The sequence below is a fragment of the Cervus canadensis genome, chromosome 6 (genome assembly GCF_019320065.1).
Source record: "Cervus canadensis isolate Bull #8, Minnesota chromosome 6, ASM1932006v1, whole genome shotgun sequence".
Lineage (NCBI taxonomy): Eukaryota > Metazoa > Chordata > Mammalia > Artiodactyla > Cervidae > Cervus > Cervus canadensis.
Window position 1 is genome coordinate 62377984 of NC_057391.1, and position 27376 is coordinate 62405359.

At 38.1% G+C, this 27376-nt stretch overlaps 1 protein-coding gene across 2 annotated transcripts; it reads left to right on the forward strand.

Annotated features, from left to right (window-relative positions):
• Nucleotides 1–1122: 1122 nt before the first annotated feature.
• Nucleotides 1123–26466, forward strand: CGRRF1 (cell growth regulator with ring finger domain 1). Of its 2 annotated transcripts, none has more exons than XM_043472139.1 (6): nt 1123–1344; nt 15614–15753; nt 18499–18676; nt 18833–18980; nt 24712–24819; nt 25046–26466. In XM_043472139.1, the coding sequence occupies exons 1-6, from the start codon at nt 1241–1243 to the stop codon at nt 25364–25366; spliced, it is 999 nt and encodes a 332-aa protein (XP_043328074.1). In that variant the 5' UTR covers nt 1123–1240; the 3' UTR covers nt 25367–26466. The 2 variants fall into 2 exon arrangements, with proteins under 2 accessions (XP_043328074.1, XP_043328075.1); XM_043472140.1 differs by lacking the exon at nt 1123–1344 and adding an exon at nt 12135–12372.
• The last annotated feature ends 910 nt before the right edge of the window (nt 26467–27376 follow it).

The following is a 27376-nucleotide window of genomic DNA, read 5'->3' on the forward strand; positions in this document are numbered from 1 at the left end:
TGCTGAGTTTTCCAAATTTGCTAGCATATTGAGTGCAGCACTTTCACAGCATCATCTTTCAGGATTTGAAATAGCTCAACTGGAATTCCATCACCTCCACTAGCTTTTTTCATAGTGATGCTTCCTAAGGCCCACTTGACTTCGCATTCCAGGATGTCTGGCTCTAGGTGAGAGATCACACCATTGTGATTATCTGGGTCATGAAGATCTTTTTTGTATAGTTCTTCTGTGTATTCTTGCCATCTCTTCTTAATATCTTCTGCTTCCACTAGGTCCATACCATTTCTGTCCTTTATTTAGCCCATCTTTGCATTAAATGTTCCTTTGGTATCTCTAATTTTCTTTACAAGATCTCTAGTATATATGTGTGTGTGTATCATATATGCAAACATAATATATATTTAAAATTGCTATTAAAGTGAAAATTAATACAAAAGAATTCAAATATTTAATTCTTTTTTTTTTTCAAGTATCTAATTCTAATTTGAGGGGTAAAGGGGGAGGAAAAAGAGAAAGGCATACGGGAAAACTGTTGATTTATTTCTCAGAATCTTGACATCCAATGCTAATTTGCCCCTACCATTTAATCCAACTTGAAAAGACTGACAAGGCGCCTAAAAAGTGCTTGTGAGCCTCTTTTGGTGTTTTGTACAGAGCCTATTTGTAAGTTTTGAGGACAGAAAACAAGAGTTGGTGTGGGGTTATTTTACTTTGGAGAACTTAAGATGCCGGTTCTCTTCCTGCCACATCTCTCAGATTTAATAGGCAGGATCTCAGGATTTAGGCTCTGTGACGTGGATTTCGGGCTCAGTCTCCTCTCTCTGGCATCAGAACACCCTACCTGAGTCTTGGACGGAGTCGGCACCAATATCTATTCCGACTTTGCCGCAGAAAAGCGTGGACCGCTAGGACAAAAAGCCAAAGAATACGCTCGCTGGATATCAAACCCGGGAGCCGGGGGCGGAGCGAGCCTGGGCCCCGCCCCTCGGCAAAGCCAGTAACACGGCACTGGAGCGGGAGGGGCGGGGCGAGCCCTGCCGGCGACCTCGTGATTGGCACGCAGGCTCCCGCTCCCGGCGAGGCTACCCCTAGCTATAGCCTGCCGGAGCGCTAGGCTAGTGCGGATCTACAAAGTTTGTCCGCTCCGGGGCACCGTAGTGCCTTTTACGCTGGCGGAGAGGGCCCGGCTGGACTCGGCTGGGCTGGCCGGCTGGAGCCCGGCTCAGCTTAGGAGATCCTGATGGCTGCGGTGTTTCTCGTAACGCTCTATGAGTACTCGCCGCTTTTCTACATTGCGGTGGTCTTTACCTGCTTCATCGTGACCACCGGCTTGGTGTTGGGATGGTAAGTGTCCCCAGGGCAAAGGGCAAGGGGCGTCTGGGTGGACAGCCAGGGAGATGGGTAGCGGCCGGCTGCAGGGTGACTGCTGGACTGTGGCTGTCGGAGAGCCGGTGCTCAAGGCTCCCACTGGCTCAGGAGGAAAACAAGGTGGACACCGCATCCGCATCACTGCCCTGCATCATCGTCCGATCGCCGTCGCTGCGGGTATCTGGGGATGGTGCAGGATTGAGGTATTTTCCCCAGCTTTGTTTCTAGGTGATAAAGCAGCCAGTAAGGGCTTGGTCTTGGTGTGAGGATAGAGAGGCTGTCCAACAGGTTTCTGTCCGGATTTGGGGCCTACTGTGTGCCCGGAGTGAGCCCGTCATCTGCGGTACAGTGCTCAGACGTGACAGTAAACCCAGTTGTTCGTTTCACTTCTGACCTGAACTGAGCACTTGCCGTGAGATCTCCCAGGGTAACTTATAACTGAACTCTGCAGCGTTTGAGAATGTAATGGTTTCTACACACATTCCACACCTTTTGAACGGTGAAACTATAAAGACATAATTTTAGAGCTGGGAGAGACCTCAGAGATAAGTTACACTAAAGTATAAGGGCACTTCATCTATTGGAGACTAGGAGAGGAGACTGTTAGCTCATCCGTGAGCTAGAATTAGCTCAGAGATTCTAAAATTTCTCTCTCGAAGAGATGCCATTGTATCATGTTTAGAGTCGTCTTATAATACAGCTAGCTGAAACCATCTTACAGGTCCATCCTTTGAGGAGAGAGACATGAGCTGAATTTTGAAGAGTATTTTGAAAAAGAAACGGAGCTAAACGTGTATAGTAGAGAACAGAAGGCATTTCAGAGATTACATGAGCAGAGGGTCAGAGGAGACATGCTAGTGAATAGAGCAGGCTGTGTAATATGGGTTTTAAAATACCCTTTGAGCATGTATATGTGATTACTTTGGGCTTCCCAGGTGGCTCAGTGGTAAAGAATCCACCTGCCAGTGCAGGAAACGCAGGAGATGTGGGAGATTTGGGAGGAAGATCCCCTGGGATGGGAGATCCCCTGGAGGAAGAAATAGCAACCCACACCAGTGTTCTTGCCTGAAAACTCCCATGGACAGAGGAGCCTGGGGGGCTACAGACTGTGGGGTTACAAAGAGTCGGATACCACTGAGCAACCGAGCCCACACGTGTGATTACTTTAAAGAAGGAACACAAGCTGTTGTCAATTTCTGAAAATATGCCATCTTTAGGAACTAAGTAAAGTTTTTAACGTTTTCACACTGCTTTCCACGCTGTCAGCAGTAGATTATAAAATTCCTTCTTGGTTGGTGCGGGAAGAATAGAACCAATTTTACACAATCTGTTATTCTTGACACATCAGAATTTCTTGCTTTTGTTCATTTCAAGAAAGTTTGTAGTTGGAGTTAGGAAGATGTTGTCTAAGTGAGAAGAGATGTCTAAACACAAGATTTTTATTGGCTATACTGTTACTGTCTTCAAGAGTATAATTTTCCTCCATTAAGAAAAATAAATAACCAGTTGATAATTGCATAATATCCTTAAATTTTAATTGTCAATCAGCCTAGTTATTTTAAAATTAATTTTCAGTTGGCCTGATTCAACTAATTAGAGATTATAGATGTCTATCTTTAGTAATGGGAGGAGGAAAATGAGTAAAGACCTATTGATAGTGATGGTGGCGTCTGTGAGTGAAGGGTAGTTCAGAACCTCGTGCTGGGGTGGTGAAGAGACAGACTTTGGAGTCAGACAGACAGGTTCAAATCCTGGCTCTGCCAAATTTCAGACTTGGTTTGAAAAGTTAATGATTATCTAAACACTCCATTTAATATGACTTTTACAAGGATGGAGGCCCAGGTAGTTGTAGAACTTCGAGGAGTCTGAATTAAGCATGCCTGAGGCCACAAAACCATATAAGTGCCAGTCACTTCCATCCTGATTTGGGCCTAACCAGTCATCTTAAGCCTAATCCCGCCATTCTCTCCATATGGGTTAGCTTTGCCCATGTAGATAACCTTATTATTGTTGTTTTTTTAAACTAGTGTTTACAGTGAAGGCCATCTAGAGCTCCTCAAAGTAATTTTCTAATAGTACACCGGGCAGAAGGCAAATGCATTAACCCGCTATGCTTTTTCACTGTGCTTGTCGTTTTCTTTAACCTCCCCCAGTATAACTTCTATTGGTCGTCTGTCTTCTCTGTCACGGTTCTGACCTCAGTACTGCTTTGCATTTCTGTCCCATTGCTTAGTTCCTTTCCCTGTCTTTCATACTGTGTGGGAGTAGAGAAAGAACAGGCGCACCTGACTGTTGGAATCCCAGTACCAGTACCAAGAATAACACAACGGAAAGTATTGAATTTCTGTTTAACTACGTGATGGTTTCTGTGAGCTCTGATACTCAGATTTATCAAGCTCTAGCTATTTTGCCAGGCAGTGTGCAGAAAGGAGGCCAGAGTGCCACATACATCCTTAAATAGTTTCAGGTAATTCGTGATCCTGACTCTGCAGCTGCTCTCTGCTTCCTCTTGACTGCAGATTATTAAGCTATTATCCTTCTGTACTTTGCTTGGTGACTGTGGCACAGAACCTCTAAAGACCTTTCTTCTTTGCTAGCTCACTGCTTCCATGAGGCTTTGCCAGTAGGGGAAGGGAGTAGAAGGCTAGAGGAGGACAGAAGGACTTTTTGCTTCCTGTTTGATTCTTTTCCTCCTCTGTCTCACCACAGCCATGGTGCCTCTCTCTGGCCTTAACAGTGGGTCACAGTTTATTGTTTTGTATGCTCTTAGAACTAGCCTTATTATACTCCTCCAAAGATTCAGTACACCTTCCTCAGATCTAAGTCCCAGCTGCACGGAGGTCTTTCCTTCAAATCTCTAAGCAGTAGGAATCCTCTTTGCTCTGTTTTGACAGTGGGTCACAGTTTATTGTTTTGTATGCTCTTAGAACTAGCCTTATTATACTCCTCCAAAGATTGAGTACACCTTCCTCAGATCTAAGTCCCAGCTGCACGGAGGTCTTTCCTTCAAATCTCTAAGCAGTAGGAATCCTCTTTGCTCTGTTTTGTGTCCTGGGAGTGATAGTTGCTTCCCACTGTAACTAATTTTGTGATACTCAGCGTCTCCTTTTTGCCTTTTCAGTTCTTCGACATCTGGCTCACAAATTTTTATATTAAATTATCTGTTAAAGTGCTGGTGTGGCTTTGGTCTCTTGACTGGACTGATAAATATTAATATATTGATTAAGAATTTGTTACTCAGAATGGGATCCAGGGGGGGGGAATCCTTTACGGATAGGATTTGGGTTTGGTCATCTCTTCAGCTCCTTGCCAATGGGAAATAAGAATCTAGTAATCCGTGGTATGGATTGGCATCATGAATAATCAGCTTTGCCTTTATTTTCTTGTGATTAATGATTTCTGGAGCTAAGTGCCTTGGGGGACCAAGTGGCTGAAGTGCATTACCATTATGGCAGCAGTGATACTGCAGAGACTGGGGGAAGGGTGGGATGGTTGCTCGTGGGGCCACTGGAGCACTTACAGAAAGAAAATGACATGTTCATGTCTTTAAACTCTCAGATCAAGTCTTAGTCAGAGAATCAGAGTTTTTATGATGCTAAAGCTCTTTACTTCATGTAGCCACAAAGCTGCACAGTTGTAATTGTGCTGGTATTAGAATTACATAGCCTTGTCAATGTCCTGTTTAGGACACTGACTAGGGAAGAGTCAGAGCCCTGAAACTTGCAATGGCAACATTGCACTTAGAGCTGAGAATCCTGAAACCCCAGTCACTCTGAGTGTGCCTCCCTTGTTGATGGAAGCAGCTTGCTTTCCATGTCTGAGAAAACTAGCCTTCTCTTGCTTGAAGATCCTGTAATACTTCTCTTAGGGCAGCTGCTTTGCAAACAGTGTCTATACTCAAAACCTACCTCTGTAATCTTTTGTTGTTAGGCCCAGATCTCTTCATGTTCCACAGAACAGGGACAAAACCTGACCTAGTTAGAAAGAACCAAGCCTCTAAAAGAATAACAAAAGTTGGCTAATTTGTATTCATGCGAATTTGGGAAGTATGTATGGGAATGAAGTGTAAATAGATTAGGCCAAGGAGGATAGAATGTTAACAATGGATCAAGTTACATTTATTGATCTGGATGTATTCTTAAAAAATTCTGACTTTAAAGTGTTAACTTGTATATGGTTGACTGAAACTTGGACCAAGAGCTGCCCTATATTTAATAAAGCTGAGATGCTAGGACGTTCCTGGCATAATGAAGAGGAAATCTGAAGGCTTAGGAAGATAGGAATATTGGACTGGATTTATTATGTGCCACCTGCACACCTATCCTCTTATGCATCCTTCAGCATGACCTGGAAGACACATTTCACAAAGGCACTAAGGAGAGACTGGTAGCCTTAAAAATCTCCGGTGCCTGTCCACTGCGGGTCTTTTATGATGTGGGAGATGCTGCCGTTCGGGTGGACCTCCTGATCTGAAGTGCAGTGACAACACATAACCACAGGAGTCACCATGGACAGATCCCCTAATGGGCAGTGGAGGACAATGCAGAGAACAATTTGCCCCACAAGGATCTTTAACAGTGGCTAATGGATTAGAGCGTCCTTAGGAATAAAATAGATAGGTGGCCTCCTAAGTCCTACATCAAGTACACAGAATGAGAAACTCCAGGCTGGAACTAGAAACCTGACTTGTCACAGTGGGGAGTTACAACATTTATGGGGAGTTATGACCTTTGGCCTACTTTTCAAATCTAAGTCAATCCGTAGACCTGGAGCCCCTGCTTGATGGGGAGGTCAGGTCCTCTCCAGGAAGGTCTCTGTCTCCTGAGTACTGCCCCGAGGGCACTGTGAATCTTCCATCAAGTCTCAGAGTCTGTTGTCTCTCAGCTGCAGACATGCTGTCTGTACTCTGCTTTTGATTCTGGAGCTGGGACTTTGCAAAGCTGTTTCCCTTATGCTAGTTTGCTCCCTGTTAGGCTCTGCCAGTTCAGTTCAGTCGCTCAGTTGTAGCCAACTCTTTGTGACCCTGTGGACTGCCGCATGCCAGGCTTCTCTGTCCATCACCAACTCTCAGAGCTTGCTCAAACTCATGTCCATCGAGTCGGTGATGCCATCCTACCATCTCATCCTGGAAAGAGTCTGGAAGGCTGGTAAAGGAGGAAGGAACTTCCTGTTAACCATTTGCTTCCTTTTCCTGGTCTACATTCCTGCAGTACTGGCATCACCCTGGCCTGTGAAGCAGCAGTTTATTTTAGTTTTCAACTTTTCCTCACACCAAGAATCAGGCTTATTGCACTCCTTCAGAAATATCAGTACCAGCTGGCCAGCACTCCTACTACAGAGGTCTGGATCCAGCTCTGGGGGATTCCTTCTCCCAGCTTCTAGTTGTAGTAATCCCCATGCTTCCTTTTGTTTCCTTAGCCTTAGGAAAGATAACTGCTTCTTGCTGGGATACCTCAGTGTGCCCTTCTTGCCTTGTCTGTCCTCCAGTACTTGGTTAATAGTTCTTTATATTAAATTCTTTTCTAAAGTGTTGATGTGGTTTTCTGTCTCCTGCCAACCCTGCCTGATATACTGATCTTGACTATTTCTCATCTCACTTGTCGAATGCAGCAGGTTGTGTGTGTGTGATGAGGTTGGTGATGAGGTACATGCTCAGTCACTTCAATCATACCACCCCACGGACTGTAGTCTGCCAGACTCCTCTGTCCATGGGATTCTTCAGGCAAGAATACTGGAGTGGGTTGCCATGCCCTCCTCCAAGGGATCTTCCCAACCCAGGGATCAAACCTGTGTCTCCTGCATTGCAGGTGGATTCTTTACCCACTGAGCCATGGTGGAATCCCTCTTAGGAAAAGAATATAACATTATTTTGTATTTGCTTAGGGTACAAGGTATGTGACACTGCTGCTGGGAAGAAATTTCTTGGAACAATTTAGAAGAAAAAATTTTAGAAATGGCATTTTAGACCTTAATAGGGCCTTAAGATAACTTATTCTAACCCTTCTTTTTACAGATAAAAGCACAGAATTTTAGAGATTGAATACCTTGACTCAAATTTGCTCAGAAACAATCCTCTTCCTCTCCAAGGATTTCCCCATGAAAGTTTTTTATTGCTATATCCTGACCCAGTGTCAGAATCCAGCTAGCCAAGTGAGGCCAACTGTTTGAGATGGCAGAGAAGAGAAGCGCCCTCGCCCCCAGTTTAACAGTTGCCTGCGTGTTTTCTCATTGGCTTTGGTACTCAAGTCTGAAGGGATGATAAATTTGTTTACTTTCGGAACTTGAAACTTTCACTTCAAAGTAACTTTTATTCTTGAGGGACTCTGTGAGACTCCAACAAGAAAAGGAGGTCAGTTCTACTGATTCAGCAGCTGACAGGAAGCTTAGGAAGTGTGTACAGGGTAAGACAGTGAATGAGCAATATGAAAAAGCATGGACCAAATTGGAAGTCCCCAGGTTACCACTGTGCTGGAAGTATGAAAGTGCAGCACGCACTTTAGACATGGGAAAAAACGGAATTATTGAAAATTCAAGGAGGGTTAAGTATGAAATTATAACAGTAAAAAGAATGGAAAATTCTCTCCCTCTCTGTCTTTAGAAAGTTCTCTTAATGGAAAAAGGTGGGGGGGCTGGATTTATATAAAAGAGAAAGCAGTAAATGTTAAGAAACATATATTTAGTTATTTAGTTGGCATTCCATTATTAAGAGTTGTCAAAATGACTTTGAGTGGAAAAAGATAAAAATACAATTTAATTGAAGAGAAAATTTGTCAGTTTTATATTTTACTCTTTCTTCTAAAATCATATCAGCCGTGATCTGATAGCAGGCATCAATGTCTTTATTCAGATTTTTGACTAAAAATGTGGAAAAGACCAGATGTAAGGATGGTGGCCAGAGGCACATACATTACTGGGTCTAAATACTAGTGTTTTACAGAACAAATTGTCAGTGCCAATTATGAATTGTTCTATAGCCAGTCTCCAGTGTTTAACCTTATTCTAAATCATTTCTGCATGTTACCTTTGAGTAACTTTGAGTAACAAGATAGAAATATTGGCCCACATCAAATAAGTTTAAACTGTGGAAGTTGTGGAATTTTTGTGCAAAAAGAGCAAATTCATCATGGGTCTTGTATATGAAAAGGTTGAGGATTATTCTAGGCTGAAAGCTTGACATGTGTCATCAATGTGTCAGCTGATGTGACTACATTAAGCATGACGTTTAGGACAAGAGATGTGGTCAGGCTATGATGTCACTCTGACACACAGTGAATTCTACTCACCTTACCCCCTGTTTTCCCCTCAAAGCGTGAGGATATCAGGGGAACTCGGCTGGCAAAGTCAAATAAGGACCCAGAGTCTTGACTAAGCCCTGGCCACTTTAGCTATGCTTAACTGATTCCTCTAAGGGGGTAGGAATATGAAAATGTCTGAGATTGTAATTTAGGAGCAGTGTTAAGACATAATTCATATAAAGCAGTAATGAAAAGTCAAAGAGCAAAAACATCGACCTTAAAGGAAAAGATTAATAGCTTTTATGTTAAAATTAAGAACCCTGTTCATCTAAAGATACCATTATGTATGTGAAGAGGCAAGGTATAGAGGGGCTAAGATATATACAAGTAAAGGACTAATATTCATACCATATAAAGAATTTTCTGTAAACAAGACAAATAAAGACAAACCAATAGAAAAGTAGAGAAAGGATTTGAAAGGGCTTTCCCAAAAGAGGATATCCAAGTAGCAATAGACATAAAAAGTGCTCCATCTCATTAGTCTTCAGGAAAATATAAATTAAAACCATAATTCAGTGCCACCATACACCTACCAGGATGGCCAATAATGTTTTGGCAAGGATATGGAGCATGGGGGGACCTCATTCATTGGTGGTGGTGTGTAAATCTATATGGTTCTATAACCATATAGAACAGTTGTTAACATTATCCACCAAAGTTGAAGCACAGACCTTTTGGCCAAGAAACTCCATTCCTAATAGAAATGCATTTACATATATACATTGAGAACCTGTTATGAAAATATTCATATAAGCATTATTCCTAATGGCCAAGACATGAGAACAACTTAAATGTCCATTAAGAGTAGAATGTGTAAGCCGATCATGGCATATTTTTGCAATAGAATACTATATAGCCACAATAGTGCACTAAGTATAGATACAAAAATGAATCTTCAATGTAATGTGATAAAATAGGAAATAAAAGTATACACAGCATGCTTCCACCTATATAAAAGTTCAAAAACAGATAAACTAAATTATAGTACTTGAAGTCAAGATAGAGAAGGAAGAGGTAGTACATGGGAAGTGACACAGGAGACTTTCTGAGGATATTGTTTGGTTCTTAACTTGAATAACAATTATTTTGTTATTCAAAAAAGTACTTTGTGTACCTTTTTATAGGTATGTTATCCTTTGCAGTAAAAAGATTATGTCAGGTAAAAAGGCTGAATATTGAGCTACATTCATAACAGCAATTTTAAAAGACGTTAAATCTGGGACTGAAAATGTAGACCCAAGATTAAGCATGAAGGAAAGAAATTAAAAATCTAGAGAAAGGAATTTCTTTTAATAATAGATGTACTTTGCCAACTGTTGATGTGATGCTGTGCCACGCAGCCTTGGGGTAGGCATGCTTAAAGAGAAGCAGCATTTACATGTCCAATTATTTGTTTCATTCTGATGTGTATAGGCACAGAGCAGATATGGTATAACCTCCTACAGTATTGATTTATGTAAAGATTTGGAGAAATATTTTTATATTAAAAGCAGATACATTATGAAATATAAAAAGCTTTTCACAAAGGAATATCATGCTCACAATGGGCTGCTTCCAGATATTTCCCTAAAGCTTTGCCTTTTGGGGTTTCTGGCTGTTATACCTTAAAGGATTCTTTCATTGAAATTTTTAGGCACAAGGTTATAAAATACCTGAAATACAGTATTTGAACCTACAGTAGAAATGAACAGGATGAGATCTAAATTCTCGCTTTTACTGCTGGCAATGTATAGTCAGGCAGTGTGGGTAAAGAAAAAAAATGGTGGGACGAGTTAGGGAGAATTAAATAATGAGGAAGGGGCCAGAACTATTGCAAAATTCAGACTTAAATTGAAGAAAGTAGGGAAAACCACTAGACCATTTAGGTATGACCTAAGTCAAATCCCTTATAATTATACAGTGAAAGTGACAAATAGATTCAAGGAATTAGATCTGATAGACAGAGTACCTGAAGAACTATGGATGGAATGGGAGGTGGTGATCAAAACCATCCCCCAAGAAAAAGAAATACAAAAAGGCAAAATGGTTCTCTGAGGAGGGCTTACGAATAGCTGAGAAAAGCAGAGAAGCTAAAGGCAAAGGAGAAAAGGAAAGATATACCCATTTGAATGCAGAGTTCCAAAGAATAGCAAGGAGAGATAAGAAAGTCTTCCTCAGTGATCAATGCAAAGAAATAGAGGAAAATAGAATGGGAAAGACTAGAGATCTCTTCAAGAAAATTAGAGATACCAAGAGAACATTTCATGCAAAATGGGCAAAATAAAGGATAGAAATGGTATGGACCTAACAGAAGCAGAAGATATTAAGAACAGGTGGTGAGAATATACAGAAGAACTATGCAAAAGAGATCTTAATGACCCAGATAACCACAATGGTGTGATCACTCACCTAGAGGCAGACATCCTAGAGTGTGAAGTCAGGTGGGCCTTAGGAACTGGACATGGAACAACGGACAGATTCCAAATTGGGAAGGGAGTACCTTAAGACTGTGTATTGTCCCCCTGCTTATTTAACTTATATGCAGAGTACACCATGCAAAATGCCAGGCTGGGTGAAGCACAAGCTGGAATCAAGCTTGCTGGGAGAAATATCAATAACCTCAGATATGCAGATGACACCACCCTTATGGCGGAAAGTGAAGAGGAACTTGATGAAAGTAAAGAAGAGAGTGAAAAAGCTGGGTAAAACTCAACATTCAAAAAACTAAGATCACATTAAAATAACGGTTCCATGTTGCTTGGTGAAAAAAAAAAAACTAAGATCATGGCATCTGGTTTCATCACTTCATGGCAAATAAATGGGGAAACAATGGAAACAGTGACAGACTTTATTGTTTTGGGCTCCACAATCACTGCAGATGGTGATTGCAGCCATGAAATTAAAAGACGCTTACTCCTTGGAAGAAAAGCTATGACCAACCTAGACAGCATATTAAAAAGCAGAGACATTACTTTGCTGACAAAGGTTCGCCTAGTTAAGCCTCTGGTTTTTCCAGTAGTCATTTATGGATGTGAGAGTTGGACCATGAAGAAAACTGAGCACCAAAGAATTGGTGCTTTTGAACTGTGGTGTTGGAGAAGACTCTTGAGAGTCCCTTGGACTGCAAGGAGATCCAGCCAGCCCATCCTAAAGAATCAGTCCTGAATATTCATTGGAAGGACTGATGCTGAAGGTGAAACTCCAATACTTTGGGTACCTGATGCGAAGAACTGACTCATTGGAAAAGACCCTGATGCTAGCAAAGATTGAAGGCAGGAGAAGGGGATGACAGAGGATGAGAGATGGTTGGATGGCATCACTGACTCGATGGACATAACTTTGGGTAAACTCCAGGAGTTGGTGATGGACAGGGAGGCCTGGCATGCTGCAGTCCATGGGGTCACGACTGAGTGACTGAACTGAACTGATGTGTAGAGTGTTTCTTTTTTCTTTGCCTTTTTTCGGTCTATAGGATATAGGTAAGAAAGGGAAGGTGTTTTGACTGTCACAGGAAGATTATATCTTGTGTCCTACCACTTCACATGCCTGACTTGACCTCTAAAGGGCACTGGGGCAACAATGAGCAGTGAAGTCAAAAGCTGATTCTGAGGATCAAAGAGAAGTTACTGGATTTGTGTTTTCTCTCTGCCAACCCATAAGTCGACTCCATTATCAAGATTACTGTTGCAAGCACTTCCATAATGCCAAGCCCTGTTATAAACGTTTACAGGTGATGAAACAGTTACATAGAGTTGGAATGATTGCTTAAGGACACGTGGCTGTTAAATATCTTGTTCCTGACTTTAGAAGGAAAGCAGTTTTTAATTAAGTACGTCGTTGTTAGCTATACTTCTTTTTATTGCCACCCTTTATCAGGTTAAGTTCTTTTTCCACATTTCTAGTTTCCTGATGGTGTTTATTGGACTAGACATTGGATTTTAGCAAGCACTTTTTCTGCATGTATTGAGTGTATTTTCTGTATTGAGAAGATTGTATGGTTTTCATTTTTTAGCTTGTTAATATAGTGTATTATATTATATTTCTAATGTAATGTTAAGCCAGTCTTGCATTCTTGAGATAAACCTTGCATTCTTGAATATTAACCTTCTTATATACTGTTGGATTTAATTTGCTAAAATTTTGTTAAGAATTTTTGTATTTATGTTCCCGAGAGATGTTTGTTTGCAGTTTTCTTGTGTTGTGTCTTCCCTCCCTCTGCAGACTTCAGTTATGTGATATTAGATATCTTGAACTTGTCCCTCAGCTCGCTGACATTTTGGTTTTTTGTTCAGCCTTTTTTCCTTTGTGTTTTATGTTGGATACCTTCTGTTGCTATATCTTCAAATTTACTAATCTTTTGTCCTGTGATATCTGTGGTTGTTGTTTAGTCGCTAAGCTGTGTCTGACTCTTTGTGACCCCAGGGACTGTAGCCTGCCAGGCTCCTCTGTCCATGGGATTTCCCAGGCAAGAATACTGGAGTGGGTTGCCATTTCCTTCTCTCGGTATCTTCCTGAACCAGGGATCGAACCCGTGTCTTTTGCATTGGCAGGTGGATTCTTTACCACTAGCCCCCTGGGATGTCTGCTGCTAATCCCATGCAGTGTATTTTTCATTTTCAGAGATGGACTGGAGTCTTTTCTGTATCATCCTTGTCTCTATACTGTAGCATAATCTTTACTTATTTTCTTGACACATGGAGTATGGTGATAACAATTATTTTGATATCCTTGTCTACTCATCCTAGTATCTATCCCACCCCTGGGATCTATTAATACTAATCCCAGTATCTATACCACCCCTGGGATCTATTAATACTAATCCCAATATCTGTTCCATCCCTGGGATTTATTAATACTAATCCCAGTATCTATACCACCCCTGGGATCTATTCATTAGTTTCTCTGCTCATTCTGGGTCATATTTTCCTGCTTCTTTGCATGCCTGTGAAGTTTTATTAGATGCTAAGCATAGTAAATTTTAGCTTAGTGGGTGTTGGATATTTTGTATTCATATAAATATTCTTGAACTTTGTTTTGGGATTTAGTTAACTTACCTGGAATGCTTTGATCTGTTAGAGACTTGCTTTTTAGTTCTTTAAGACAGGAATAGAACAGCCTTATCCAACGTTCTATAAAATTAAAATCATCTGAATGAAATTTGTTAATTTCATTTTGTTCCATTTGTTAATTTTACTGGCTTTCTCTTAGCATTAGAGTTATGATTTTGAAATTTTAGTTTGCAGCCTGGATTTTAGTGGAAGTCCTCTGTCCCCTTCCTTTGTCCTCATCCTTGCTGTTTAACCAGATTCCAAGAGCCCCTCAGAAAGGACTAGGTCTTACAATGACAATTCCTTTCCATATTGATATTGCCCTAACCCAGTTCCTGGATTCAAGGTGTGAACCTGGCTCTCGCCTTTGTCTTGAGTGGACAACCTGTAAGGCCCTCTATCTGTGAGAAGGCTTAGTTGCCACTGCCTGCTGCCAGACTCAGAACATGTCAAACCATGGTATCAGTCCTACTCATTGTTTTTTTTTTCTTTTCAGATCCATTAGGGTTAGGGTTAGGGTTTAGGGTTAGGGTTAGGGTTAAATAAAGATCCATCTTTTAACTCAGCTATGACTCTTTTTTTTATTAAAACTTATTAATTAACATTTTCAAACATACCGAAAACTTAAAAGAATACAGAGTGAACACACATATGCCCATCACTTAGGTTCTACAATCAACATTTTATTATGTCTTTATTACATGTGTATCTATCCATCCATTCCTCTATCTACCCATCGGTTCATGTTAATTTCTTGAAACTTCAAAGTAAGTTTGTACTCTTCATCTGTAAGTGTTAAAGCATTGCATATTGCTATCTAGAGTTGAATATTTGTTTTCATTTGTAGTTCTTTTATTTTCTTTTGGAGTAATATTTATATACAGTGAAATGTACAAATCTTAAGTGTTATCAAACATATGTATGCAACTCAAACCTCAACCAAGATATATGACATTACCATCACCAGATAAAGTTTCCTCACGCCCTTTCCCAGTCAGTTCATACTCCTACCCCATAGAAGCAGCCACTGTTCTGTTTTTTATTTCTACCATAAATTAGTTTTTCCTACTGTAGGGTTTCTTATTATGAAGTCATAGAGCATGTCCTTTTTTTATGTAAGGCTTCTTTAGCACAGTATGTTGTTTTTGAGAATTATCCACATGGTTGTTTCCTTTTCCTTGTTGAGTGTAGTATTGCTTTGTTTAAACAGTGAGGAAACCACTATTTGTTTACTCATTTCGGTGGGCTCCTTTTGATTTTTCTTTTTCTTAATCTGTCACTGCTAAGTGTTTGGAGAGAAAACAGTGTATTAAAGTAACTATGCTATCTTAAACTAAAGTCCCCTGGTTTAACTAATGTGTTTTCATTTTTAGTTGTTTTATTTAAACTGAGTAAACTTATCTTCTTTCTACCATTATATGGAATTGAATTTATGCATTCCATTTTCCCTCTAAGTTTGTTCTTTATCACATTTTTACATGAAATTTAAAAATAGAGAATATGTTGTATTAATGAAGGGCTATATTTAGTGTTTAAAATTCTTTTGTCCCTAAAATAATATCAAATAGTCTACATATTAAACATATATTTACTTTTTATATCATTTAGAAATACAGTAATTCTATCGTGTTTTTGCTATTGTATTAGGTACATTTTGGTTATAATCATGGAACTCCTTTGTAATGAACAATAATTAACAATAGAAATCTTTGGTTTCAAGAGTATGTTGATTCAGCCAGGTGAACAATATATTCCAATTCTATGGGATATCTAATCTCTCTTAATTTTGGATTACTTCTTCAATATAATGTAAATTTTCTGATACTTAGGTTAAAAGGAGTAACTAACAAAATACTTTACATATCACAGAAAGTTTCAGTATTTGTTAAAATTATGCTTTATTTTATTTTTACCTTTCTTCAGGTTTGGTTGGGATGTTCCAGTAATTCTGAGAAATTCAGAAGAGACCCAGTTCAACACAAGAGTTTTCAAAAAGCAAATGAGACAAGTCAAGAATCCTTTTGGCTTAGAGATCACCAACCCATCTTCAGCTTCAATTACAAGTTGGTGGCTATTTTCCAAAGATTTTTCTCTCTTTCTGTGGCCCTTTCCTAGCCCTTTAATTTTCTTTCTCTATTGCTTTCTCTTGCTCAGACCTGACAAACCTGAGAATTTGTTGAGCACCTGTTCTGTTCTAGGAGCTATGCTGCATACCTGAGACACGACGACCAGTAATTCACAAGTCTTGCTCCTAAGGAGCTTATAAACTAGTAAATAAAGGCACTTATGTGAGAAGAATAAAGTGTCACAGGAGTTAATAAGAGAAGTCTTATTAGGACGCTGTGCCATTTTCATTGGTCTTTGGTGTAGAGAGAAAAGCAAAGCAATGTAGTAGAAGTAGAGCTAATTAAGGTTGCTACCCCTTGAAGAACAACCATCTTTTCATCTGAAATTCTGGTATTTTGATATTAAATGGTAACAATACATGGTAGTTGTTTGTTTCTATACTTATATATATATATATAAGTTGTCTGCAAGATTATCTAGGAAACACTGGAGTAAAAGAAGGAAAGGGTTAAGTTTCAGGAGGTGTAGGCAGGAAAAGCTTCATAAAGAGGAATGTTCTGTCTGTCTCTTTTTTTTTTCTTCCCCCACCCACCCTCTTTTTTTTTTTTTCTTAATAGAGTAGAGTCTTGAGATGAGTAGGTGTTTATTTTGGGAGGTTGGGAAAACTTCTAGGCAGAAGGAGAAGCATGGGCACAGCACTGAGATATAAGTAGAAAAATACATCAGAGAATTAGTAAGTAGTTTGTTGGGCTTTCCTGATGGCTCAGACCACAAAGAATCTGCCTGCAGTGAGGGAGACCTGGGTTCAATCCTTGGGTTGGGAAGATCCCCTGGAGACGAGAATGGCAACCCACTCCAGTATTCTTGCCTGGAGAATTCCATGGACAGAGGAGCCTGGCCGGCTACAGTCCATGGGGTCATAAAGAGTCAGTAGTATATACAGATATTATGATATGACTCAATTCTTTTTTAAGAGTCATAGTACTTCATTATAAAGTGTTCCATATTTTATTCATTTAATCTCTTTTGATATTTGTGTGGCTTTCAGCATTTTTATATGACCAGAACTCTAAACATACATCTTTTCACATTTTTGCTAATAATACATTAAGAAATTCTTTTCTAGGTTCCATTTTTTTCCTTTTTCTACTTTTTTTTTATATGCCTTTTCTGTTTTTTCCTCTCCTATCTACTTCCAGATTTTTTTTCTTGCTTCATGTAGTGTGGTTCTTAGGTGAAACAGGGGAAAGTATGTGTGATTTTAATATATGTATATAATTTGTATTAATGGAATGTTTTTCTTCAGCTACTTAATAGCTAGTTGAAAAACATAGCTAATTAAATTTTCTATTCTTGAATTAATACCTGATGTTTGGAATTATATAAAAATTTGAAATCAAATTCTGTTCCAGTTACCTATGTGAAATTCCTTCCAGTCAAGATTTTTGCTTAACTCTGATTAGAAATTGCTCTGCATTTCTGCTAGTGTACACATTCAGAGTCCAAGCCTCTGTGTACATACTACTAACCTGAGAAGAAAAGTGAAAAACTCGGTCAGTTTTTGATGTCCTCTCGAGCATCTGCTTGTGTCTATGTAGCTCCTTCTCCAAGGAGATTGCCCTTTAAGAAATAGATAGTGCATCAATAAAAATTCCTATTTGTAAACAGCAGAAGTGATTCCAATAAAAGGACATTGAATAGTTTACAGAATTGCTGGTAGGTTTGGAGAGCCAGAATCAGATACCAAGGCTGTTCAGCCAGGAACAATGACCAAAACCATGCCCTTTTGCTCTGGTGAGTACGCCGTGGCCACTGAGCACTAGCCGTTGCAGCTTGCACTGTCAACAGTATGAAAAGTGAATGTCGCTGCCCTTGAACTTGATATTGCTACAGCTGCCATGGGCAAGGGGAAAAAAACCATACAGCTGGCCTACAGTCCTATGTAAGTGTTAATAGGTAAAACTACATAAGATAATTGTATGTGCATAAAGCAATTACCCTCCAATTAAAAAAATTTAAATTTAGAAAAGATAATTGTATGTTCACTTATAACTTGTATATCTACATAATCAGATTTACTTAAATTATAATACCTTTTATTATGCTGAAAGCAAATAAGTGAGGGCAATAAGCAAATGGCTGAGGGCATCACTGTCAGACCCTCCATGTTTTGGAATCTCCACTCTTTCCTCAGGATATTTTGCATATTACATGGGACATTAACTGGATGACAAGAGTATATTAGTGTTGTCACTGAATATGTTCATATTAATACGGCTGCATTTCATTTTAATGTTTTTTCTTTTCCACTGATCATCTTGTGGCTCCCATGGGTTGTATACCTGCACTTTGGGAGGCAGCTCTATTAGTTCTTGTAGTGAGGATTATATATGTTGTTAGAGCGGTAGGTTATCAATAGTGAACTGTATCTCAGTTTTTTAAATCTGTGGGCAGAGTCTTGAAGTCACCAAAAAAAAATTATAACTTCCAAGGCTAAGTATGAAATAATGTAACAGAGTTTACTGAGAGCGCTTCAAAACCGTGTAGACATTGAAGTTTTTATATCTTTTGTTTCAGAGACCATTTCCTTCATTTATAGACAGATACCCTTTAATGAGCTCCTTTAACTGCCATCAGCCTGGCCAGCATCCAAAAGGAAGCTTTTGTTACTCGCTGTGTATAATTGTAATAGAAATTACATTAGGTAATTTTCTTCTCTTTGTCTCGTTTGTTTTCTACAGCTGGCATAACTTTGACAACAGATTGCCTTGAAGATAGCCTCCTTACATGCTACTGGGGGTGCAGTGTTCAAAAATTATATGAAGCTCTGCAGAAGCATTTTTATTGCTTCCGAATAAGCACTCCGCGAGCATTAGAAGATGCTCTGTATAGTGAATATCTCTATCAAGAGCAGTATTTGTATCCTTTTATTTGATACATCCATTAGCACATGAAAATTTTAGACTTTCGACTTTCTATGAATAAAATTGTGTTGCTAAGTTATTGTTTACTCCTTTTGGTATATTGTCGTATTTTTTGGTTATAGTGGCAGTTTACCTTTACATCTTCAAAAAGCATTAAAAAGGACAGCAAAGAAGAAATATATTGCCAGTTACCAAGAGACACTAAAATTGAAGACTTTGGTACAGTGCCGAGATCTCGCTATCCTTTGGTAGCGCTGTTGACCCTAGCCGATAAGGATGACCGAGAAATTTATGACATTGTAAGTAATTTTAAAATTCTGGAAGCATTACTTTTAAGTGATTTGATTGATCGGTCTTAATTATTTGGTGAAATAGAAAAAGATTTAATTTCTGCGGCCTGGACACATTTTTCTTGGAAAATGAATGTATGGGAAGTACTCCTGTAAGAGTTTTTTTATGTGTATTGCTTCTTCAGAGTGTGACTTGTGGTTTCCCATATGGGTTGCAAGAATATGATTATATTTAGAAAATAAAAGACAGAGTTGAATTATGTTAATTTCCTTATTCTGTATTCTGTGGTGTTTGCCACATAGAAGTCTGTTAGGGAGCATGTTTATTCCTGGCATTTTTAGCACTGAATAAATAACTATTGTAATGATCAGAAGTGCTCAATTTTAAGACAGTATCCACTCTCTTCTTTGCGTGCTTGCAGTCATCTTGCTTCCATCACAGCCCCTGTTGCACCTACATCTTATATGTCTTTGGTCCCTATATTTTCAGTAATTATTGTAATCTTTTCTCATTATTTGCTGTTTCTTTAGTCCAGTAGTTTATCCCAATTAGGCAGATAAAAGCGCGTTAAGAGATCTAAAAGGCCCTGAGCCTGACATTCCTCTAAGTACAGTAGAAGCTTATGCATGAAATAAACTTTTGGTAAAATCCTCTCATGATAAGAATGCCTTTATAACCAATTTGCTACTTTACTGAAGTGCTTGAAAGAGATATAATGATTAGTAAAGATATGTTACCATGTCTTTATTATGACACTTTGTAATATACAAAGTACATTCGCCACCAGTAACTTATTTATTCCTTATACAACTCCCTTGTATGTTAGGGCAAATATCCTTCTTATAAACACTGAAAGAGTTTTAAGAAAAATCCCAGCCATTCACAAAACAAGAGATAGAACCAGGGCTTGATTTTGAGCCTTTGTAGTACTGTGCCAGCATTGTTTTTAACAGGATTATCTCCACGAAACAAGCATGCATTGAGCTTTGGAAGGTGCAGACCCTAACTCAGAGATCTAGACCCTGCTCAGTGCAGTAATGCCTCTGTAGTTTTCCTTTGTCTTTTTTTTTTTGAAGGGGGATGTTAATTTGAAGTTCCACTGAGCTGAAGTCAGTTTGTTTTTTCCAAATAAAAGTCGTACTAACCAGTTTATTTCCAGGAGCTAACAGTACCTAGAAGTCAATAGGTACTCAGTAAATTTGTTAAGTGAAAAAAAAAAAGTCATACCAATCAATGTTAGCGAGCCACTTAGAGCCCCATAGCTAAGCTCCTGGATAGTCTACAGGAGAGCTCTTGTCTCTGTCTCCCTTCGCGCTCCTGTGGCCCTCCTCTCTTTTCCACTGAAGGAAATAAGATGTGCTGAGTTGGGCATTTCGTATTTCCAGCCTTTCCGTCCTTTACCCCGCCTACCTGGGCAAGATAGCCCTTCTCTCTCCACCATGTCCCCCCCCAACCCCCGCCATCTCTTCTAAGCTCCCCCATTTCTTTCACCCGAAACAGAAAGGGTCACACCTGTCACCTTTTTCTCAGCTTCCCCTGTGGTTCCTTTCCCCCACACTGCTGCAGCTCTTTGTCAGCTTGAATTCTCAGACTCTTCCTATTTTCTAATTTGCTTCCTCCATCTAAACAGAGGAGTGTGTGTGTGTGTGTGTGGTAAAATACTTATAACATAAAATTGACCATTTTAACCACTTCTCAGTGTAAAGTTCAGTGGCATTGTAGATGGGGAAAGATTTGCTCTCACACCCCTGATCCAACTGGAGTGAAGTCTCCTGGCCCAGTAGTGCTTGGGGGAGGCTTATTCCCACAGGGCAGCCTAGGCACGTGGCTCTACGGGTCAGCCGTCCTGTTCTCTCCTTCTTTGTACCTCCCTGCCTGGGTCCTTCTCTGGGTCTCCTGTTCTTATCAGCAGGCTCCCTCGTTTCCTTCCTGTTAATCCTAGCTTCTCCATCTCTTATCTCTCAGATAGGGCCTAATATTGGAACTGAAGTCTATTAGTATATTTTGTATTCATGTTCTCTGTTCTTAATTTTTTTGTTGTTGTTGTTATTAATTTTAAAAGCAAACTGGGCATTTGGTTTTTCAATATTTTATCTGGAGTCAGAGATTCTAAATCTAAAAAAAAAAAAATTAAACTCTCTCATTCCTATTGTAACTCCTATTGTAAATTATATTCAGATCCTGTAATTAGGAGCTAGTTTGTTATTTTAGCTAGATAAGGAAAGTGAAGACTGTCATTGCAAGATTTTAACTTAAATTTTTTTTCACTTTAACTAAATTATGCTAGTTTCTTTTTTGTATTACTCAAATAATGTATGTTTGTGGAAGGAAATAGAAAATCTAGAGAGGTCAAAAGGAAAAAAAGGAAAATCATCGGTATTCTGTCACACAAAGACAGTAACTGTATTTGTCTATATCTTTCTAGACCTTTATATATGTAATTTCGAGACAAAAATGGGATCAAATTGTCCATTTTATTTTGGGGTCTGCTTTCATTTAATATGTTTTGTACATTTTTTCCATATCAAATGTATATCTATAACTACATATATATTCATAACTAGCATGATAGTAGCTTCAGAGGCTTTTGATGTTAAATTAAATGGCAGGATTGTTAGTAATAGGTGATAGCATTACTGTCTTCTACCAAAATACAATCCTGTTATTTTGATGTAATATTAAAAGTCTCTGAAGTCATTGCCAAATCAATACATCCTTATGAGGCTGTAAAGAATATTGTGTGTTTACAGCCATTGTTTTTTAAACTTTCTATATGCATATAATTTCAGAAACTTGCCAAAATAAAAATGTAAAAGAACACCCATATACCCTTTACCCAGATCTAATTGTTAACATTTGCCCTATTTTCATTATTTGCCCATATGTATGTGTATATATGGGCTTCCATGGTGGCTCAGTGGTAAAACGTCCACCTACCAATGCAGGAGATGCAGGTTTGATCCCTGGGTTGGGAAGATCTGCTGGAGAAGGAAATGGCAACCCACTCCAGTATTCTTGCCTGGGAAGTCCCATGATCAGAGGAGCCTGGCGGGCTAGAGGCCATAAGGTTGCAGAATAGTCAGACATGACTTGGTGGCGAAGAACAACAAAAAACAACATGTATGTGTATGTATATATATATTTTAATGAATTGAGAATAAGTTGTATACAGGATGATTTTTTACATCCAAGTACTTCAGTGTATATTTCCTAATAATAGGTATCTTCTCTTAAGTAACTATGATGTAGTTATCTACTTTATAAATCTAACATTTATACAATATTTTATCCAACCTATTACCTGCATTCCAGTTTGTCAGCCTATCTAACAGTATTGTTTACAACATGTCTTTTCCCTACAGTACATATTGTAGTTTAGAGTCAGAAATTATATTTGTCATGTATTTTTAACCTCCTTTAATCTGAAACATTTCCATAACCTTTTTTTGGTCTTTTATGACATTAGTATTTTTGAGGCATACAGTCACATGTACACACTGTTTTCATAAAACAGGACATTCCTCATTTTGTCTGATGTTTCATCATGATTAGATTGAAGTTAAGCATTTTCAGCCAGTGCACCAGGCAGGTGATAATGTTTAGTTTTCAGAACATCGCCTATAGAAGAATGGGACGTTCTTTTCCCTCATTGGCGATGTTAATTTCGATCTCTCAGTCAAGGTATTATCTAATTTCCCATTGTTTCCTTTTTTTTCCTCCCTCCCTTGCAAATAATAGTCAGTGTGTGAAAAGGCACTTTAAGACCATACAAATATCTTGTTCTTTATCAAAATCTCCCCTTGTATTTAATATCCATTAATGATTCTTGTCAGAGTTCATCTTTACCATGATGGTTGCAAAATAATTATTTTCTAACTTCAGCCCTGCATTCAGCCCTCTGCCTTCTATTACAAGCAAGAGACCTCTGATTTATCTCTTTAATTATCTATTTGTTATCTCACAGCTTCATAAATTCCTTTTCCTCCCAGTGGTTTATAATTCATTACTGAATTTGATTATTTAAGTCCTCAAACTTACCTTATTTCCTTTCCTTATTTCCTGCCCCAAACTGAGGATTTATTGTCAAAAACAGTGTCCATAAATTCCTCGGATTAGTTCTCTCAAAAGTAAAAAAACTATGTAAAGAGGTATACTCAGATGATGCTTTCATCCCCAAGTTCATTGTTTTCTGGCTTGTCCTTCCTATGTTTCTTATTCTAATGGTAAGAAAATACAAATATCTCTCTATTCTCATTTCCCCTTCTTTCTTATACAAAAAGTAGGAAACACTTTACACTACGCATGTTCTCACTTTTTTTATTTTATATCTCCTGGAAATCACTCCAGATCAGTTCATAGAGATCTTCCTCTTTTTTTTTTTTTAAACAGCTGCCTAGCACTCTATTGTATGTAGGGTATACATGTATTAATGCCATAGCTATTCAACCAATCTCCTGTGGTTGGACATTCAGGTGGTTTCCAGTATTCTGTAATAACAAATAATCTTGCACTGGATAACTTGTGTGTCTGTAGTTTAATATTGGTGAGGTTATGTGGTTGAAGGCTAAGTAAATATGGGTCATTTTGTTACCTACTGCCAAATTCCCCTCCATTGGAGTTGTTCCTTTGGAATTGTATCTTTTTTTTTTTTTAACACATTTCGTCCAGCAGTATATGAGAGTGATGGTTTCTCCATAGAGTGTACTGATAAGCTACTCAATTTTTGTTAATCTGATGAGCAAGAAATGATATCTCAGTGAAGTTTCAATTTGCATTTATCATATTGTAAGTGAACATCTTTTAATATGGCTAAGGACCATGTTTTATCTTTCTGTAAATTATCTGTTCATATCTTTGCCCTATTTCTGTATAGAATTTTTATTCACTTTTTCTTCAATTTTTAAAAAGTTCTTTATAAGTTAAGGATAGTAACTTATGTCTGTGATATACATTGTGAATATGTATTTCAGCTTGTCATATGTCCTTTGACTTTACTTATAGTGTTTTTTGTCATGCAAATTTTATATTTTTATGTAGTTAGATTTGTCATATTTATCTGCCTCTAGGTTGGAGTCATAGAAAGTCTTTTTCTACACTGAAACTAAAAAGAAATTCATGTTTTTCCCTAGTACTTGTATAGTTTCATTTTTTACAATTATGAGTCTAATTTTGTTTTCCCAAACAGCTATCCAGTTGCCCCAGTACTTTTTATTATTACAAAGACTCTCTTTGTTTAGTTATTTGAAATGTAACCTTTATATTTGCATATATGGTTAAGTCAGTTTGTGTACTGTTTATTCTGTTCCATCCAGCTATCTGTTCATGTGCCAGTACCACACTGTTTTAATTTTAGAGGCTTTGTAGTGTGCTTTAAAATTTTAGTAGCTTTGTAGTATGTTTTAACATCTGACTGAACTTAGTCCCTCTCATAGCTTTCTTTCCAGTATTTTCCCAGCTCTTATGTTTTATTTTAATTATAGAGTCAACTCATGTAGCTATATGAAAAACTAATTGCTATTTTTGTTGGGATGACATTAAATTTGTGAATTTGAGGATAAGTAAAATAACTCTGGCAAAATATATATAACTGGGTTCTTTTTAGTGACTGTGATTTAAGGAAATTATAATAGGTTTTCTAATTTATCAACCTCTTATTTTTATTTGAGAAATATTTTTCACATATCTGTGAAAAAAATATAAGGAAATCACATACTGACTGGTGTTCAATTTCTGTTTTAGATTTCCATGGTGTCAGTAATTCATATTCCTGATAAGACTTATAAACTCTCCTGTAGGATATTATATCAATATTTACTCCTAGCTCAAGGTCAATTTCATGATCTTAAGGTAAGTTGTACCCTCTATCTTATTTTTGTCTTTTCTGTTTACAGAGTTTCAGAGAATGACTATTTATAAACAGATAATAATATTTTCAGTTACTTATCATAGAAGTTAACTTTTATTTACTATTGGATTTGCTAGTTCATACGTTTTTAGCAGCTCTTATAACCCCTGTATTTGAAGCATAATTGTCATTTGTAATTATCTTTACATTTGTTTCTTTGATTTTCAGCAACTTTTCATGTCTGCAAATAATAATTCCACTCCCTCCAGCAATTCTTCTCCAGAAGAAAAAAACACAGACCGAAGTTTGCTAGAAAAGGCAGGACTATCTGAAAGTGAAGTGGAGCCTCCAGAAGAGAATAGCAAGGACTGTGTGGTTTGCCAGAATGGGCCTGTGAACTGGGTGCTCTTGCCTTGTAGACACACGTGCTTATGTGATGGCTGTGTTAAGTATTTTCAACAGTGCCCAATGTGTAGGCAATTCGTTCAGGAATCTTTTGCACTTTGCAGTCAAAAAGAGCAAGACAAAGACAAACTGAAAAGTCTCTGAGGATGTTGTAACAACTGAAAAGTACTTCCCACTGAAGATGCAAGCTTTGTCTTCTTGGAATTAACCATAACATGAAATCTACAGTGTTAACCGTCAGTGAAAATTCTATTTTAACTTCATATTTGTACAATACATGGATTTTGAAAATTAATTATTCCTTGCTGTTCAGCATGGCAAATACTGAAATTCCACTCTGTGTCAATGCATAAAGACCCATTCAACCTCTTGTGAAGAACACAAACATTTGGCCTTTTATCAGCTAGAGGATTTCATATAATATCAATTAGAAAAATTCTGAAAAGCAATCCACCTAAAATTTGAGCAAGTAAAAGTCTTAAGATTTCAGAATGTTTTTTCTTTGACTTAATCTGGAGTGCAATTGGGTAAAAGCTGAATTCTTAAAATAATTGTATGTTTCTTAGTTTACAAAGGAGTTGGAAAGGGCTTCTAACTCTAAATCCTTTCCTGAAATATCAGTTTTTATAAATACCAATCTGTTTTGGTTTCTCATTTTCCTTCTAATCATAGTCACACAAACATATCTTAATTTTTAAATATAGCTTCTTAAATTATAAATGCAAGAAATAATTCTTGACTGTTCTCAGTGTATCATAGATTTAAATGATACGCATTTATAGGAAGCGGATATATAAAACATGGATAATAAAATTTCTTGGATAATTAAATTTATTGTCAAATATGATTAGATTAGCAGGATGTGACCTACTAGGGAAGATCTGTGAGACTCTCAATACCTTACCTTAGATTTCCTCCTGCATAAAGAATCCATCCAAAACTGGAGAGGTTTCAGAGCCAGAAAAATCACTAAAAGAAACAAACCATTTTTTTCTAGTGTATGTGTGTTTTTTTTTTTAATGCCAAATTAACCCCATGTCCTTCTGAATATTAAATCGCTTTGTTTATCCCATGTTACATCCTCTTAGGAGTTGAGGAACCTGGTAGTCAAAAAAAGCCCCATTCCCCACTTTTCCCAAGATGATTAAGAAGAATAAAGTAAATCAGAGCTTCCTGTTTCTTCAATGGAAATTACCTTTAATTCACTAAGAAATTATATCATGGCAAATAAACTGTGACATGCAGGGAGATTTCCAAGCCTTATTTTGTCCTGTTTGTATTAAAAATTATGCCTTATCTTTCTATCATTGTGTTTATATAATATTATTTTATTCCCATCAAATATAGCACTCTCAAAAAGACATTACTTTTTCTTCATTTTATAAACCAAATCAAATTTCATCTCTATTCAATAACTAGGTAACAAATATCTTCTAGGGGCCAGGTACCTTTTGGGAGTCTGGGCTACAAAGAATCAGACAAGGCTCCTGACCTCAAAATATCTGTCTCTAACAGAAGCATTGATGGGTTATTAGAATCACATCCCTGACTTAGATGTTCCTAAAGCCCTGTTCTAAGCCTGGAACCCGGTGGTCAAAAGCTACAGTCCCCACTGCAGTTGGCTAGCTGCATAGCAGTTCATCTGGGAACTTCACTTTGTGTATCAATTGCAGGGGACTACTCAGGGGTCATTTTGACATCCTTATCCATCCTGCTTCCCTTTACAGGTCTGTTTGTACCTAAACTGTCCTAGACACATGGTTACTTTTTCATCTTAGGTAGATTCCACCTGCAATCTTAGGCTATTTTTCATAACTTTTTTTTTTTTATTGTAGTAAAATAGATATAACATAAAAGTTACCATTTTAACCATTCTTAAGTATATAGTTCAGTGGCATTAAGTACTTTCACCTTGTTGTGTGACCACCACCCGTTTCTATCTTCAGACATTTTCCGTTATCCTAGACTGAAGCTCTATACCCATCAAACAGTAACTCCTCATTCATTACCTGTCCCTTCAGCTCCTAGGCAACCACCATTCTGTTTTCTCTCTCTGTGAATTTGACTCTTCTAGGTACTTCATTGGCATGGAATCATACAATATTTATCCTTTGGTGTCCAGCTTATTTCACTAAGCATAATGTTTTCAAGGTG

Coding starts and splice junctions, on each gene's coding strand:
- CGRRF1 (XM_043472139.1), top strand. CDS start 1,241: ATGGCTGCGGTGTTTCTCGTAACGCTCTATGAGTACTCGCCGCTTTTC. Junction 1,345..15,613: donor ACCGGCTTGGTGTTGGGATG/GTAAGTGTCCCC, acceptor ACCTTTCTTCAG/GTTTGGTTGGGATGTTCCAG. Junction 15,754..18,498: donor ATCTTCAGCTTCAATTACAA/GTTGGTGGCTAT, acceptor TGTTTTCTACAG/CTGGCATAACTTTGACAACA.